This window comes from Sylvia atricapilla, chromosome 3 (genome assembly GCF_009819655.1).
Source record: "Sylvia atricapilla isolate bSylAtr1 chromosome 3, bSylAtr1.pri, whole genome shotgun sequence".
Lineage (NCBI taxonomy): Eukaryota > Metazoa > Chordata > Aves > Passeriformes > Sylviidae > Sylvia > Sylvia atricapilla.
In genome coordinates, this window is record NC_089142.1 from 45277400 (window position 1) to 45296103 (window position 18704).

Consider the following 18704-nt stretch of genomic DNA (forward strand, 5'->3'; position numbering starts at 1 on the left):
GAATTTAACCTTCAGTGTTGTTCTCACTACTGTAGTTCACTGTCTCACGGTTAATTGTGATGTTTGTAATGATCAATTCTCTGTACTGCATGCAGCTTTGAATGTCATGTCTACCTCATATGTGTATTTCTGTTTGGTTTAGGGAGATGTTGCTAATGAAGTGGAAACTGAACAAATACTTTATGATGCTTCAGTTATGTCATTTTCTGCGGGGAGTTATTCTTCCTATGTTCAGGTTCGAGGGTCTGTCCCTCTGTACTGGTCTCAAGATATTTCAACTATGATGCCTAAGCCACCCATAACACGTGTGTACAAATTATTCTTTGTGGTAGATTATGGTCAGTGCTGTGTCCTAAAGGAACATCTGAGAGAATAAGTGAAAACTGAATTTGCAAAAATGAAGAGATTGTCTGTTCAATTGTGCTTTGCGAAGCCATAATTTGAAGTGAAAAATTAAGACAAAAATCTCCATCTTAGACTTCACATTCAGAAATTAAATAGGAAAAGTTTCTGTTTGAAGATGTGAGCTTTCTTTGTATTACTTTGGGTACAAAGTTAGCTACATTTATCTTAGTATTGTGGGTAAAATATTAATACTGTTGAAAATAGTGTAAAATGTCTGGACAGAGATTAATGGGACCAGAATAATTGTTCTTTATAAGCATTTCATGAAAATTTAGGATTCCATGAAGGGAATACTTTTTTAACAGCTTTTGCATGAAAAGAGGGTAAAGTACTTTACTTTTCTCTGTTATTACTACCAGGGAACTAATGCATTTTTGTGGGAAGTACTATTAAGGGAAAATTCTACAGCTCATTTATTGTCATCTTCAATTTACATTTGTTTTAGTGGACCAAGCAGATCCTTATGCACATGTTGCTGCTCTTCACTTTGACCAAATGCTTCAGAGATTTGGCTCTCCCATTATTATATTGAATCTTGTGAAGGTACAATATTTTGAATATGTTCTATGTGTTTGATTTTTAATATTATGCTTCTTTCTGTAGGGTTGCTGTGTAATTTTGGTTATGTTCTAAAACTAATATCAGCTTACAAGTGGAATATTTTCTTCATAAATCTCATGATAGAGGATATAGTACATAACTCTGCTTCCACTACAGCCCTTCAAAAACAAAATTTCCCATGTTTAGAGATTTCTTACAGTAACCTGTCACTGTTCTTTTAAGATTTTTGCTATTACCCATTAGATCTAAGTCTAAATAAATTTATCACTAAATTTAATTTAACCTTAAAACTACTGAAATAGTATGGCTCCATTCAAAGCAAGGTTGGAACTAGATGACTTTAAGGTCTCTTCTAACCCAAACGATTCTGTGGTTCTATGAAAATATATATTATATTCAGGCAATGGCAACACAATTCTAATTTTTAAAAATTAATGCACGACTGGGAGATGGGAGCTGTTCTTCCTCATCTCTTGCCAGTAATGGAGAAGAATTTCCCTTTGTCCTCCTATATTCCACAACTGAATGGGATGCTTCCCTTTCTGCCTGTGTTTTTGCTTCTCTTTTGTGATTCTCCATTTCATCTATATTGCCACTTTGATTTCTGTGTGTTCTTCTTTACACTTACAGCATTCCATTTTTCAGCCAGTGATTATGCATAGTTAAAACAGGTGGATAAACATCTTACTACTAATACAAATTGATTGTTAAAAACCTAGAATGTTCAGATTTTTCTATCTTTTCTGTTCTTAATTTAATTGTACTATTTATGAAGAACTGCCTGCTTTTGTTACAGCTTCCACTTTTGATTTCCATTATATGTGCATGTGTCTATGTGTGCATGTGTATGGGTTATATATAGTGGTTAATGGAAATTGTGACATTGCATTCCTTTTCTTTTTGCTAAAGGAACGTGAAAAAAGAAAGCACGAAAGGATTCTCAGTGAGGAACTTGTTGCTGCTGTGACATATCTCAACCAGTTCTTACCCCCAGAGCATGCAATTATATATATACCCTGGGATATGGCCAAATACACTAAAAGGTAGAAAAAGTCTTTTCTATACTAGTGGCTGTAGCTGCAATATACATATTGGAAGCAAATGCTACTGAACAAAACAGCAACTTGCAAACAAAACAAGAGAATGTGATTCGGCATAATCATACATCCTTTTCTGCCTCATTCCTATTTTTGAATCACAGAAAGTTTGGTAGAGAAAAATCAGTGTGATGTAAAAATCAAGGAGTTTTAGTTTTTTTATGTCTTCTGCTTCTAGTTTTTCTAATATTTTTTATCAAAAAGAAGCAAAATTACTCAGATACAGTCTGCCTCTCTCTCCTGTAAAATCTAAGAAAATTGTAGACATAATTACTGTTGGATGAACAAAGCTATGATATGGGCCTGTTTTCAAGTAATTTTTGTTGTGGAAAAACTTTTCAAGTAGTGAAATTTTTTTAGTATTTATGTATCTTGACTGTCTCTTTTTTTTTTTTTTTTTCTCTCTCCTCAGCAAACTTTGCAATGTCCTTGACAGACTGAATGTGATTGCAGAAAGCGTGGTAAAGAAGACTGGATTTTTTGTAAATCGACCTGATTCCTACTGCAGTATCTTGCGTCCAGATGAAAAGTACCTATAATTTCTTTGATGTATAATGAATGCCACCTATTCCTTAGAAAGCTGTTTGGAATTTCTATGTTTATTAAATTATTTCTTATTTTAAGACTTACTAATTTGGAAACTACTAAGTGACTTCTTTTGAGGCATACTAATAAGAAAATTGTCATCAAAATTTTACTGAGACTGTTGCTAACCAGTGGATTATATGGTTTTATAAATAGAAAATTTGAAACTTTTTTTAAAAACAGAAATTGTAGTGGCTTGGGCTGCTGCAGATGAAATCTCTCAAGTACCTGAAAATCCAGAAGTAACTATTTATCACTGAGTAGATCAATACATGATACGATCTGTTATTTTATTAAACAATTTAAAAGTCATTCTGTTTTGTTTCTTTTTCAGGTGGAATGAACTGGGAGGTTGTGTTATTTCCACTGGTCGCTTGCAGGTACTAAAATACACTTTTTTAGTTCATAGTTATAGTGATGTAGGTCAGCACTCCCAAAGAACAGTGAATCATTTCACTTAAATAGCTCATTGGTGACTCACAGACTGCTCTTAAATGAATATTTATAGTACACTTATTATGGCTGTCCTTCCTAGAAATCTAATTGGGAATTAGGGCCTTAAGTTTTTGCATGGTACCCCAAAACCTTATGGTGTTGGAATTGTATCTTTTCTGGATAATTTCTATTACTGTTTATTCTGTAATGTTACCAGTGCAGTGAAAGTTAGACCATCAGCATTTTAGCAAATTGTGTCATAAAATGTTACACAGAAGAAGAGAGGAATAAGCACATACTTAACCCTGGTAATATATTCATACACATGAACATGGGTTACTGACATTTTCACCAGTTCTGAATATTGTCTACATTGTTATAGTTTCCAGCACTAAAAGAAAATAAAACTAGAAACATGTCTTCCTTTAAGGTCAGAAAAGTACTGACTAAACTGCAAACCACACACTATCAAATTTATACCTGAATGTTACAGTTATATACTCTGAAGACAGGATGTATTCTTAAGAAGCATTAATTGGTGTGACCTGCCATTCATAATTAGTTGGTGTGACCTGCCATTCAACTGGAACTTACTGGATGTTCCAGTTGAAGGAACATCCAGTAAGTTAGAGAGCATGTGACTATTCCTGTATTAGCTGATCACTGGGATATGTTTGTTGAGGGTGGATAAACTGCAGAGCAGATTGAATTTGATCTCTAAAAAAAAACCTACCCTCGTTAGATTTTTTATGTTAGTCTTACAGGTCTACCGGTAGTAGGAAAGTATTATTTTATCTTTAATAATTTGAGACTCACCAGTGGGCACATGTAAGCATTCAGATCACAGTTCATCTCTGATTAGACATCTTGCAAATCACATCCAAGTTGTGACTTCTTCAGGGCTGTTTGTGAGTTGAAGGAACATCCAGTTGGTGTGATGATAAAAGCAAGAATATTTTGAAAATAGGCATGACAGCAGTCTGATGTAGCTTGCTAGAGATGAATTGCTTTTGAACTTTTATTAGGAGGGTCTTTCTTCACATTTTTGTGAAGACATAATTTGAGATTTGATAAGACTTAGCTAATAGTAAGAAAGTAATAATCATGAGTGTAGTAATGTGTTGATTAACGTAAATCTTTTATTTGGATTGCTTTACCAGACTGGAGTCCTCCGAACCAACTGCGTGGACTGTTTAGATCGCACTAACACAGCCCAGTTTATGGTGGGGAAATGTGCTTTGGCCTACCAGTTGTATTCATTGGGATTAATCGATAAACCAAATTTGCAATTTGATACAGATGCTGTAAGGTAAGATAGATTAATAGTGCGTCATGTTTTAAATTTTTAATTTTGAGTCAAGAGATTATGGAGAATTATGCTCATGTAGAAGAAGCACACAGTTATTTCTGCTGGAATCATTTAATGTTTATTCATCCAAGTTTAAAACATCTTTCATACTTGAAATCTTGAGAAAATCCCATTATGCTAAAAGTTCCGTCTTCTGGGAAAGTGTGTTAATCAGTCTTACGATATAACTGCTTCACATCATTCTATTTATATGCCTAAACTTAAAGAGATGTGTTTTCCTTTGAAATAAGTTCAAGAAAACCTCTGACCCAGTCTTTTACACTTGTTTCAATTGCTTGAGGCAAAATGCTGACTGAGAGTAAAAACTGAAATAAATACATGCTTTCGTGGAGAATGCCAGACTGGTAATTGAATTGAAGTACATCTTACCTTGCTATTTCCTACTTTTTCTTTGGAAATATTTCATGGTTTTTGATTTATTGAAGTTTTTCAGCAAAATTGTTCTTTCAGATCAAGTGTCAATACAAGCATCCTCAAATCCCTTATGAAAACCCAGCATTTGTATTGAAATGCTTTGGGGGTCAGGGTGAACTAAGCTGCTTAACTTGTACACATGCTTCAGAAATTAATGTAGGAATCTTTAAAGTGCTGGATTTTTATTCCTTTACGCCATCATTGTGACTGTGAAACTTATGGCTTCATTGCTGATTTTAGCTAATGGTTTGATAGTTTTAAAGCATTGAGACCTAGCTTGTGTTCAGAAGCCACAAGTAGTCAGGCTTCAGTCCCCTTCACTTGAGATGTATCTTCAGTTCCTCCTCTTTTTTTCCATTAGCTTCCCACACCTACCTGGTTCCTGGAGCTGGTATGTGCTGGTAAAACCACCTCACCTGCATCATGTTGGTTCACTGTGCAAGTGTTGGTTCCTGGCCTCTGGTGGCCAGGGAGAGCACCCACTGGTGGTTTCCTGGGTGTGCTAGCAGTGCCTCTCATCCACCATGTCCCAGCTGCTGGGAGCTGCATGTTTACCTCTGGGAATAAATAATTCCTGCTGCCAATACCACTTGCTGTGCAGCCTCCTGGGGCTACTGGTCAAATAGAAACATACCAACCTACCAAACCCAAAGAAACAAATTAGATTGTCATACATGGTGTATGATCTCTGAACAATTTGTGTGGAGGCAAGTGGGTTTGGGGTTGTTTCTTTGGGAGTTTTTTGTCTGTTTTTGTCTTTTGTTTTCTTAAAGTTACTTAGCAGATGTTTCCTCCTAATTGATCTTATTGTACTTGACCTTGGACAGAAGATTTGTTGGTTTGCTGGACAGCTATTTAGTTTTTACAGAAATTGATTTGCTGCTCAGATAAATGTTCTTTATCCAGATCATTTCCAGGCGAACTTCAGTCAGATGGTTGCTAGGTTACATATGCAATACTGTCTCTTTTGTTGGAAATTTTATTAGGGGAATGTTTTTGTTGTCTTGTTTTGATGCCTTTTTTTTTTATTATTATGTTCTTTCTTGCTATCTTCCTTTTCACTCCTCAAGGACTTCTTTCCCCTGAAGGTATTACGTGTAGATGCCTGATTTACTTTGTCTTCCTATACTGATGTGAAATATATTCTCACATTAGTGCTTGGGTTTGCTTTTTAGTTTTGGGGAGAGGCTGGGGCTTGTTTTGTTCTGGTTTGGAGTTTTTAGTTTCTTAACTAAACTTCCAGCCTTTTTTAGCAAAATATCGCCCTTGTCATTGTCTTGCTCAAGCAAAACCGTAGTCTGCATTCCTGAGAAGCACTTTTCAGTCTCTTATGTTTTAGACTGAGTGCCATCTCCTGAAGATAGCCTCTTTTTCTGAGACTATTGTCTTGTTTCTGTCATTGATAGGAAACTTGTTCAATTTTTGCTATACCAGTTTGAATAGTGTCAACTTCTTGATGCCAGAGGACTTCTTTCCTTTTTAGCCAGCTTTACTTGTTCAAGTCAATTCTTAGCCAATTCTTTTTGCTTTTTGCTTACATCAAGAACTTCCAGCTCCAGCAAATGTTACCTGACTGCCATATGCTTTTCTTACAAGTCATGCTTAATCATTTTGTACCTTTGAGCCATCATTATTGTAACTGCAGAGATTTTTGGAAGGTTATGCTAACTTCATTCCTGGTGCACTTAACAGAAAATATTGACTTGAGATACTGATATGTTCTGTCCCTTTTAGTGTATTAAACATGCCTTGGTTAGTGAAGATACATTGTTTGTTTTCTCAACATTAAGTAGTAGGACATGTTGATCTTCTTCCTGAATCTACAGAACTGCATACTCTGTGTGAACCTCTTCCATTGTATTAAAAAATAATGAAAATTTTTAAAGTCTAAACCTTCTTAGTAATTATTATGTCTGAATAAAATTTCCACATATTTATCTGAATAAAGGAGAAGAAATTGTATGGCATTTTCAGAAATACTTTATTATATTTTCTCTTAAAAAATTCTATTCAGAAGTTTGATAGATGACACATTTTGCTTTTTGTTCAGATTATTTGAAGAACTATATGAAGATCATGGGGACACGCTTTCTCTGCAGTACGGAGGCTCTCAGCTTGTCCACAGAGTAAAAACATACAGAAAGATTGCTCCATGGACTCAGCATTCCAAAGACATTATGCAAACGCTCTCAAGATACTATAGTAATGCTTTCTCAGGTAAATTTAAGTGTTGTCTTTCAAGCTGTTGTTTACAAAACATCTCACTCATGATGTTTCAATAATGTACACTATGATCTTATGACAGAGTTCCTCTATACTTATATATATAATTTTAAATATATAATTTTAAAATAATTCTGTAACATCTCAGATAGGTATTCTGGTTTGATGATATATTTATTTATCCTATGTTGTAGCCTGCAGCCCTCTATTTAAAAAATGCATACATGTAGAACTGCATCTGCAGTGACATTTGTAGATCAATATAGAAGCAGGTAGGTTTTACAGAGTTGTAAAATGGTGGACAGAGTGTCTTCAGCAAATATAAGGAAAATGGTAAATCTAAACATGAGTAGAAGGCTTCACGTGGAGTATTTCTTGTGATGTTTCTGAGAGCACAAAACAAAGCAAGCTGTAATGTGTGTAATTGTTTTGTGTAAATAGGAGCTACAAACCATTAAATCTATGGTAGAAAAGACAAAATTGAATTTAAAACCCAAGTAAATAAGCAAATTTTTCAGTTAAATAAGGTGTAAAATATTAACTTACTCCTTCACTAGCTCATATCACTTATTAGTTGAGCACTGGATGTTCTACTTTCGTCTGGGCAACACTGCTAACAGAAAACGTCTTTGTAAAATGCTGAGCCTTATCTTATGCAAAATAACAAAAAAGTGTGGTGTGTTAAGAAGTCTTGCAAAAGATCTAAAGGAATGATCAAAGGACAGTCTAAGATATGTCAGAAGGGCAAACACTGAGTGCTACTGTGTTATAAATATTGTGTCAGTCCTCTATTACTCTTTTGCACAAAAGTTGTGTAGCCAAGAGTGGAAGTACCTTTTTTCCTTTGTTCCAATAGACTGCAATTAGTTAGAAACTGGGAACTTTAAAACAGTGAGTTGTGCAATGGCTAGAAATACTTCAGTGATCTCTGATTTCTTTGACTGAAATTATTGCTTTTGTGCATATAACAATGTTGAGAACACATCATTCAGGTTAACTTTTCTGAATGTAAATTACATCATTTGTGTATCATATTTGTCCAAACTAAATGGGAAGTGGAGAACTTATTTATTTCAGTGATGTGGTCTGTTATTGTTTGCATGGCAATAAAGTCTAGCTTCATCAATTCTTACAAGCCAAAGGTAGCACACTGGCAGTGTCACCTATACTGTGACATAGGGGATGGAACAAATATCTGAGCTGTCCATTTTTATGTCAGCCACTGAAATGGTTAAGCAAAGTTCTATGTCCCCATTTGGGGTTGTGGTCTGCTTGCAAGGACAGTCATGATATTCACGCCTTCTAGTAATAAAAGATTTTGTTCTAAAAAACATGTTACAAAAAGAAGAAAAAATTTAGAAATAAATAAAGTCCATCTTGTCATCTCAATGAACTTGTAGGAAAGTGCACAAACAAACATTAGTATTTACTGAAGTCAATACTATCTTTGACTGAAATTTTCTTAAAGGTGCTGCATACTTCCCCCAATTTACTTAGGATTTTGGTATTTTATCCCATTTGAGGCGTGCATTTTTTGGTGCTGTATGCATTCCTTGTGTTTGAAGATGACATTGTTAAAATGTAGCATTCAGTGTCATATTTACTTTGTCACATTTTTGTATTGAGTGTTAAAAGACTTGTTTCAATGAAATTTAAAGGTTCACTGTCCAACACTGCCTGTTCAGATGGCAACAGCTGGTTTGTTAAAGTGGCACATTGAGAGAGATCACTTTGTTCCTTGTTTCCTAAGAAAGCAGAGAAAAAGGAAACAGTTTTAGAACAAGATGCTGATTTGCTGTACTGCATGTATTGTCGTTGCTATCCATGATATATCCTTTAAAATGCAATTATGATCTGAGTACTAGCTAGTTCATGAACCAGCATTTCTTTGTGTTTCTGATCTGAGAAACTTTTTTAAATGCTTGTGTATTTTATTAATTAATTCACCTGAATTAAACAGATTTAGAAAATTTTAGTGATTCACTTGGAGTCATACAGTAGGTAAGATTCAGAGCAGGGTTAAAAGAGGCCTGCTATCACTGCCTCTTAGATAAATCTTTTAGCCACACATGTACTTCTTGTCTGTCATTCAAAATACATGAATCTAAAAATAATCTACTCTCATAAGAAAATATTTTCTTGTGTTGACCTCAACGCTCTTAAGATAATTACTACTAATTAAGTTGTACAGATGAGAAAAAGTAAGACAGGTATCAAGTAATAATTTGGTGGAGCTTCAAGTGTGACAAGCTAAACTGATGATTTAAACCAATAGGAAACAAGACCAAATTACTAAAAGGTGTTTGTGAAATTTAATTTTACTATGTATTGGCAAGAAAATCCCAAAGAACTCCTCATTTGTATGTTTTATTGGAAACTTGTGTTGTATGGATATTGTTTAATTTCATTAAATCATTTTTCAGTTATTTAGGCTGCAGTGAATTCACTAAGGTATGACAGTTTTCCTGAAACATGCCTTAATGCATGCATGTGCTTCATGCACACACATGGCAGACAGAGTGGCAGTGTGAGGTCTGATTTGTGCCGAGCCTGGCTCCCGAGGGAGAAGCCAAGGGGAGAGGCAGCGTTGGTACCAGCTCCACGTGCCTCCAGCGTAGCAGGTCTGCTGTAAATGAAGTTCCATGGTGCTGCATGAGGCCCAGAGAGCCCTGCAGCAGTCACAGGATACAGGCACTGTCTCTGAGGAGCAAAGAGCAGCAGTGTCTGAATGGGCTTCAGCTGTGCAGTGCTCCTGGTGTAAAGCGTGCCTCTTGTCTAACAGATGCGGACAGGCAAGATTCTATCAATCTCTTTCTGGGAGTGTTCAAGCCTGCAGAAGGAAAGCCTCATCTCTGGGAACTTCCCACTGATTTTTATTTGCATCACAAGAACACCCTCAGTCTGTCACAGACGAGGCAAAGGTATTTTGCTGTTTTGATTTTTTGTTTGGTTTGGTTATTGCTCTAATAAATTCTAAAAAACACACGTTGCTAATCAAATAATTAGGTCAGCCTGTCAAAAACTTGCTTACTGTTTTTTATGTTTATACAAAAGTTTAAAAAAGCATCTTCAAGAGACTATCAAAAAATGCTGAACATGAGTGTTTCAAAGGATTTGCTTTAGTATGTTTTTTCCTGTTGTACTTAAAAAGAAGGTTAATTTTATATGAAATTCCATCCTTCAGTGTAAAATGCTTCACTATTTTACTGAAGTACATTTAATACAGTTTCATTAAGTAATATATAGGTGCATTCTTCATTGTCAGATTTATTAGTGGTTGAATTTGAGATTATGTGATAAGGATAATATTTAGTTTTCTATGTACTGCACTTAGTCTGCAGCTGTTCAGACCAAGAAACCCATGATTTTCTGCCTTCCTTTCAGCATGTCTGGCCTGTTTTGAATACTATTTTTCTTCAATTGCATCCCACTGTAGTTGCATGGTAATAAACAGAAGTAATAAAGTATAAAAATTTTAAGTAATATGATTCCTTCACAGAGGGAAATTATTCTTTTGAAGACTATGAATACTGTACATTTTTAAAAATTCCATTTCAACAAAAAGGACAGTAGTCAACTTGTCAACTAAATAATCTCTTGGGATTTTGGCAGGTTTTATCTTTATTCATTCTGTGAGCCATAAAGCTCTTTAGTACAAATGGCAGATCTGAATATCTGCATTTAGATTTTTTGTCTGGGTAAAACTGCAAGTGTTTAACCAGTGTGATCAGTCCCTGTTGTCTGCTTATTCTGTTAACCTGTCGCAGCAGCTGGCACATGATATGGCTCTTTCTGAATTTTAGTCCTCTTGTATTGTCTCCTGAGGCTTCTCTTAAACGTAGCTTATATGAGCCATGCAATCAAGTGCTATTGCAGGCATACATTAAACATGCAATAATAATTTTCTTGACTGCTCATTCAGAACATTATTGTATGTCTAAAATTAATTCGGCTGATATATTGCAAATATGCAAATGTTCTAGTCTCCCTTTCATCTGTTACTCTGTTAAAACAACCATGTCTTATTTGTCACACATACTGTTCTCAAATGAGGTGGAATATTAAAAAGAAATCTTGGTACTCTTCATTTACTTGTTAATTATTTTTACCTTTCATTCTAACCAGAATTTCTTCTGAGCAGTTAAAATATACAATCAAGATGTTTCATCATGTGAATGACACCTTTCTGTAACAACTAGGTGAAATAAATATGTGAAAAGTACTCCTCTAAGTAATTTTTTGTTTCTACCAAACATTTGGACACATTCTTTGTGTAACTTTTTCCTGCCTGTCTATATAATGCCTCTTTTGGGTTCCTTGGCCACAGCAGCAAAAAAGTAATGACACTCATAATGAAATCAAGGATATAGGAGAAGGAAGATGATGTTTCCTGTCACTCAAACTTCCTTTGGCTATCTGTGCTTTTCACATATTGTAATTGTCTCCTCATCAGGAGGAAAATATTTAATAAGGTTCATATCTTACTTCTATATAATTTATGATTCACGTGAAAGGACAGTGAATATGGAAAAGGAGGCTTTGTGTTGCCATGTTACTTATCATTTATGCAGGCAACAAAACTGGGTGTGTCTGCATAATTTCTGAAGGCACTGGAGAAAATAGCTTACTAGCATGGGACTTTGAGGAGAGGCAGGACCATCAGGTATAAGTCATTCCTTACTGTCTAGGATATACACAGTTCTTGGAACTGAAGTGTGTTTTCCTGCCTGTCCTGTATCATCTCCTAAATCCCACTAACAAGCCTATTCCTGGCCATGGGAATGCTGCAGCATTGTGTCTGCTGCAGATGGCTGCATTGACAGGAGTAGGAGATAACCATATTAATACTCTGATTACAGCCCTCACAGTTTTGTGAATACACACGTATTTGAAATAAAAATCAATGAAGACAATTGTGTTTTATTCCATGTAATGAAATAGAAGAAGCTATCTGAATAAATCAGAGAAGAAATTAAAGTATATTTGAGAAGAGACAATAAAAATGTGTAAACATGAATGAAAGATAAAACATGCTTTGTTTTATGGATGTTGCTTGACTTTATTTGCTGTTTTACAGAAATCCTGAATAAGCTTCCAGCAGGGTTTGAATTTTGCTGTTAGATGTGCCAACGGCACTCAGACTTATAACAGCTGTTATATCAAAATGTATTTCTTCGTGTAGAAGTCAGCTGCTTTGACAATCATCCATTCCTGTTATCATTGACCTTCACCTCTTCAAAATTTATCCTATATTTTGGGATCTGAACATGTGGGAGGGGATGCCTTCCCCCCCACTCCTCCCACCCTCCAACAACCAAAACAAAAGAAATGCATAAATACTTTTGATATGTACTAAGACTTTAATTTTCAGTGCTGTAGAGGTAGGCATCTGAAACGTATTTTTAAATGAAATGATACCACTCTTCTGTCCATACCTGTACTGCATTTCATGTGTTTAAATTTCTTGATTTAAGAGCAAAGTAGTTGGACAGGGCCTTTTTGAAATCCTCCATCCAATTCAGCAGTGTTTGCTGAAGTGACACTGTATGGATGGGTGAATGTTATATTCAAACTGGATAGGCTGGATACAAGATCTAGTCTCCTATATCAATTGTGTTTCTGTTTTTCCTGTACAGCTATACTTACTGGTGGACCACAGGTGTGCTAAAGCATTTACCTCTTCCTTTTGATGAAGGTAGGATCTATATTTGCTCCTTGCCTTGCAGAGTATTTTGAAAAAGAAATTTTAGTCACCAATGCTTTTTAACTGGTTTAGATGCCAAATCTGGAAAAAAATGTGTTTCCATAATGGTTTCTAAATACTTCTCTGCCCCCTCCCCCCCTCCAAGGAGATATGATCTTTCAGTTGCAGGTTGCAAGAACTACCTAAGTGGCTAAAACTTGACCTTCATGTGTTTATGAGCCAGGGCACACTTAATTGTTTTTTTCTTTTTTTTCTTGTCTGTTAGCATATATTTATAGTCTGTGCTGGTGAATCTATTCCTAATTATAGCTAGTATGTCTTATTTCTCTCTTTCTTGTTTTCTGTCAATGTAGCTAGTGTGTGTTATTTCTCTGTGGTATTGTGGAGCATGTTTTATTAGGAATTGTCACCACGAAGTGAAAGCAAATTACAGTGGTTGATAATGCATATTTATTAAAGACGTGCAATGCATCTTCTTCATGTCATATTTCCTTGTCTCAGATGGGATTTGACTGTAGGAAAAAAATTGCCTGCTCTCCTAGCCATTGTTTGATTAGATTTTTTGCAAGAGTCAGTAATTGCTAGTAAAAAATGTTTTTCCCCTCAGTGACATGTGCTGAAAACAGACGCAAGTTGACAGTGAAGAAATTCCACAAATACGAAGAGGAAATTGATATCCACAATGAGTTTTTTAGGCCATACGAGTTGAGCAGTTTTGATGAGACCTTCTGCTTGGCCATGACCAATTCTACACGGTACATTGGGATATTCTGTGGCTTTAAATCCTTGACTGGAAGTTAATTTGGTGTGAATTAAATATGCATTTGATGTATTTGGTTAAATAGGTATGGTTTCAAATTTAGCAAAGTTCTTGAAACTAAATCACCAAGCTACATGGAAATGTTACTCTAAAAAAAAAGTCAGTTAAAATAGCAATTAGATTTCCAATTATTTTTTGTTATGGAGTACCTGGTGTCTGGGCACTTGATGGCTGAGAGATGAACTTTTCTCTGTTGACTCAGATCACAGAGGCTACTTTGAAAACAATTGTTTTCTTGTTGTTCTGCTCTCGTTTTGCAGTTGTTTTCTTCAGTTCATCTGGTTCTCACAGCTGGTCAGATATTTTTGGGAATTTTTTTGTTGGCAGCAGTCAGCTGAATATTCTGAGCATAATCTGAATCATGGTTTGGCTAAAGGCTTCCAGGCAGATTATGTTTCATGTAGCTGTTTGACCCAATTTGTGTGTTGGCAGCATTTTGAAAACAATATACAAACCCCTGAGTTACTGGGCTTCTTCAGCACAGGAATGGAGCACAGTGCTTTAGCATCTTTGGAGAGTGGTGGTACTTGCAGCTGTTTTATGGAACTAAATAATGCAACTGAAAGCTTTTTAAAAACCTTGGTTGTATATACATCAACCTGAAATGATAAAGTTAGAACATAATATCTCTTTATGATAACTTTTTTTTTTTTTCATTCACAGGTAGATGTTACAAGTGGTTCTTCCAGAAAATTTTAAAATTTTATTTGTTGCACTTTGTTTATGAACCCTTTTTCTTTTCTATTTTGGCAGAGATTTTATGCCTAAGAATGTGGGAATTGATCCAAGTCCATTTACTGTTCGTAAACCTGATGAAACTGGAAAATCTGTGTTAGGGTAAGTCTGAAATCAGAAATTTTGTTGTGGCTTAATAGTAATGACGTTGTAATGTAAATGTATCAACTCTTACGTGTGTGCCTGTGAAACATATTCTACGTTACATGGGAAATAAAAAATTCATTGGCGTTATACTGCAGAATTGTACACTTTGAAAATCACGTCTAATTTGAGATTTTTATTTGAGACTAGGAATTCTTAATTCAACTTGTTTAATATTTTCTGTTTTCTCTCATTCCTCAAAGTGAAATTCATGAGAAAATTTTACTAATATACAAAAATTATTAAAATTTGATCATCTCTTCATCCTAGTGGCAGCTCTATTCTCTACTGGCGTTGACAGCAGTGCATATTTTCTTGTTATTTTTTAAAAAATGATAAAATTTTCATAACTTGTGCATATTCTGAAACAGCAATAAATGCCAATTTCAGCATAGTCTTTGATAAAATACGTTATTAAAATATTTATGGATAAAATTATATAAAAGACTCCAACAACAGTTGCTAGGACAAAAAATGCTTCATTTAGCTGCTTTTGCATCCTGGACCTGCTTTGTTATTCTCTTTATTCCACTGCTGTGTCCCACAAGGGCTGTGCAGAATTTTCCCGAATTCCTTCTGTGTTTGGTAGCTCATATTAAGGAAACCTTTTGTCAGTAGTTACCATGCTGTGAAAACATTATAAGTTCCTCTGAAAACTTGCTGTTCTGTTAAACACTACAACATTTGTCTCTCTCATGTGCTCTGATCTTGAGGGTCTCATTGTCAATAAATGTTGAGAGCAGACTATGCTTATCTCCAGTAGAACCTCATTTCATGCTACTGATTCCCTGGGAATAAACAGGAAGACCGCTCAACTGTTACACAGTTTATCTCTGCTAAGAAATTGAGTTTATGAGTATTTTGAGGATAAGCTTTATTCTTCCACTATGGTATAATGTCAGATTTTGGGCTAATTTGTCTCCAGGTACTCCATTAAGTAGTTGACCATTATATAATTTTCTCAGGCACTGTTATTCAAGCTCTTCACCATGATTTTTAGGGATTGATGTGGGACAGACAATCAGCTCCATCAAAGCCACATTCCAGGACTCCCTGTATATCATTTATAGGGCTTTCCCTTCACTGACTGTGTTGTAGGGTAAAACATGGCTTCACTCTTGCACCTCACCCCTGTTTAGCCTTGCAAAAGGTGGTACCACCTTGCTCGTTTATCATCATCTTTTGATCTAAGACATTTCTGAAGGAAATTTGGTGATCTCTTTTTGTCTGTAGGTGTTCAGGTCCCAAGGATGCTTGTACTCATGGCTGAGTACGTGTTGGGAGTGGAGTGAGGATAACACTCTTAGCAGTGTTTGGCTACTTGCTCCATTCCTCAGCTTTCAGAAAGGCCTGCTTTTCTTGTGATCTTCACCTCATCTAGAAAAGTAGGGGAAAATCCCTTTATTTTCCCTAAAAAGAATGCTTATGTCTTCATAACTTCCTGTAAATTTCAGTCCAAGGAAATGTTAGGTTCTGCTGAGTCAGAAATCAAAGTCACCCATGGTGTTATTTTCCCCAAGGCATTTGTGCCAGCTCCAAGATTTCTTCTGATACAATCGTGGCCTTGGGGGGGGAGCATGCTCTTAGATTAGAACCTTTCCAAGGACTCTTCTACTTGTTTATATGTATTCCTTGAGCATATAAAGTGTAGCTAATTCAGTACAGGGATAAACTGCTGTGTGAGTTTCACTTCCAGAGGCAGCATCTGTAACAGTCACAGTGTGCTCCACTAAGGCTCAAGTGATGCTGATGAGAGCAACTAGACCTGCATCTCCAAATAGCATTTGCATCAGTCTGTGTGCTCTTCACAGTCTCTAGCATGCTGCTGTCTTCCTTTTGGACAAGTCACACACTGACTGTCAGTGATACGTGGGACAGTCACTACAGCAAGGAAGAGATGTTCCTTCCCTATTTTCAGGGATTTGTCTATAAACTGTCTATTCATTAGCTAATGTCTATTCATTAACTGCCTTCCCTGAAAGATTATGACAGCATCTGAGAGGAAATTGCAACTAAATACTCTTCTGTGGCCAGTAGGAGAGGATGCAGAGCTCATAAGTGTGATATGATTTCTGATGGGTGAAATAATGTGTACCTTTCAGAGAGCTACAGTTAAATTCTGTGTTAGCCTGCTCACATAGAGATGCTGTATCTTGAAGGCTTCTTATAAATATGGCACCTCTTTATATTGACTAGAATTTCTTGAGCGAGAAATATATACTGCATCAAGAAATGCTGCTGATTAAAGAGATAAATAGAGGGGAGAAGTATGGAAAATAAAGGGAAAAAAGTGACAATACAATTAAAATTTGGAATCAAGAGTAAGGAAGCTATTGGAGTCGCTATTGTTATTAATCAGAAAGTGAAACTTTTTCCAAGATCAAAACCAAAGATGTTATGTCTCAATTAATTTTTATTCCTTTTTATTTATTCAGTTGTGGGGAGGAATTTAAGTAACAAATCAGAGAATTGGTAGAGAAAGGCTGACAGAATCCTTTGGGCTTTCTTTAAATGCTCTGGACTAATAAGAGATTGACGAAGAGAAATCAATCGGGGATTTAAAAAGATGAGCAAAGAGTTGCCCCAGAGGTTAAAACTTATTTCCCTGGAAAGATTGTAACCAAGATTAGGAATTTTAAATATTCATTGCTATTATCCTGCTGATTTCATAAATACACACTGCCTTTTCTAATAGGAATAAAAATAATAGAGAAGAAGCTGTGCTGCAGCGCAAAACAGCTGCTAGTGCTCCTCCTCCCCCAAGCGAGGAAGCAGTGTCAAGTAGTTCTGAAGATGATTCTGGGACAGATAAAGAAGATGAAGGTGCTGTTTCTCAACGTTCAACTCCAGTAAAAGTGACTGATGCAGGAGACAATACAAAAATCACAGAGGTAAGAAATTACTGTGTTAGGCAAGAAGGCTTGAAAGTCAAATTGTCTTAAAACAAAACCATTATAGAACAGTCAGAAGTGAAGCACTGAGAAATGTACTGACAGAGGTCTCCAGTGTATTTTTTTCTGCAGATATTAGCATAACTGCAGCACCACTGCTCGTTAACCTTTTCTGTTCTTCTTGTCATGTAACAGTGAAACACAAAGGGAAATAGCATTAAATGAAAAGAAAACTACTCTCAGAAACCTATGACATTTGAAAGATATTTGGTCATTCCATAATGTAAAATGCACTTGTATTAGTGTGCTAATTCAGAGCAATAGTGCACCTCTGATTATTGCCTGTTACCATCCTCTGGCACACATCATTAAGTGGCCTTGGAGTATGCAAGTAAGATTCCTTTTCTCCAGGAATGTACTTGATCTACCTACTTAATCAACATTAAGTCCATGGGAATTAATCTGGAGCAAACCCCCAGAAAGACATGTAGTATGAACCTGAGATCCTGAGAACCACCTCTTAGAATTACAAAGCAATTTGTTTTGGACGATGCCACTTGCTTAGGTCAATTAACTATAAATTAGTGTTCATTCTGTCTAAATTTCAACCTGATTTATGTGAACACTTTTAAACTGCTGTTCCATAATTATGTGGTCTGGCATTTTAAAAAATTAACTAAAATGTGCGTGATAATGTGCACAGGTCAGATGCTATTACTGCTACTAAGGTTGCAGATAATGGCAGTGAATAAAACAGTGAAATAAATTGCATTTGCCCAGTTAGGTGGAGAGAATGTATATTTTCAGTTGTGGGCTATTAATCTTTTTTTCAGTTGTGGGCTATTAATCTTTTTTTTGCTTTATACCTCTGATTTTGTTGGAATCCCTTGGGTGCTAATTTAATGAAAATACTAAGTTGTATAAAGAATTAGGGAAGTATCTATTTTATTGGTTCATGTAATAGTCCTTCAAATTCCTTCTTGTAAATATCCATTTTGGATACCATTGAAAGTGCCTTTACAAAAGGTTATGCTAATGTATACTATAGAAATATGAGGAAAATACTTATGTTGTCTGGCGGGGTTGTTTTTTTTTTTAGTCACAGCTAATTTAAATAGTTATAGAATTGTGCATGTTATTGCTTCTGAAGAAAATTGAGTATTTATGACCTTAGCATGAAATGTAGTGCCTGACAGGCAACAGACAATTACACTGCATTTTTTTTTTTTTTTTACCCTCAATTCAAATTTTGATTCTATTCAGTCTTTAGCCTAGGGTTGTGTGTTTTCAGGTAATAGATTGTCAGCCTTCAGTAGTGCAA

General features: G+C 35.6%; 1 protein-coding gene across 3 annotated transcripts in view; it reads left to right on the forward strand.

The window, feature by feature from the left end:
- FIG4 (FIG4 phosphoinositide 5-phosphatase) overlaps window positions 1-18704 on the forward strand; it is a 52194-nt gene that overhangs the window by 21816 nt on the left and 11674 nt on the right. For all 3 annotated transcript variants that reach the window (XM_066315253.1, XM_066315254.1, XM_066315255.1), the window contains 12 exons: window positions 143-305; window positions 851-948; window positions 1876-2009; window positions 2476-2592; window positions 2983-3028; window positions 4244-4392; window positions 6917-7083; window positions 9872-10010; window positions 12726-12784; window positions 13401-13548; window positions 14367-14450; window positions 17188-17383. In XM_066315253.1, coding sequence (XP_066171350.1) covers window positions 143-305; window positions 851-948; window positions 1876-2009; window positions 2476-2592; window positions 2983-3028; window positions 4244-4392; window positions 6917-7083; window positions 9872-10010; window positions 12726-12784; window positions 13401-13548; window positions 14367-14450; window positions 17188-17383 — 1500 coding nt within the window. The remainder of the gene's footprint in view (window positions 1-142; window positions 306-850; window positions 949-1875; window positions 2010-2475; window positions 2593-2982; window positions 3029-4243; window positions 4393-6916; window positions 7084-9871; window positions 10011-12725; window positions 12785-13400; window positions 13549-14366; window positions 14451-17187; window positions 17384-18704) is intronic.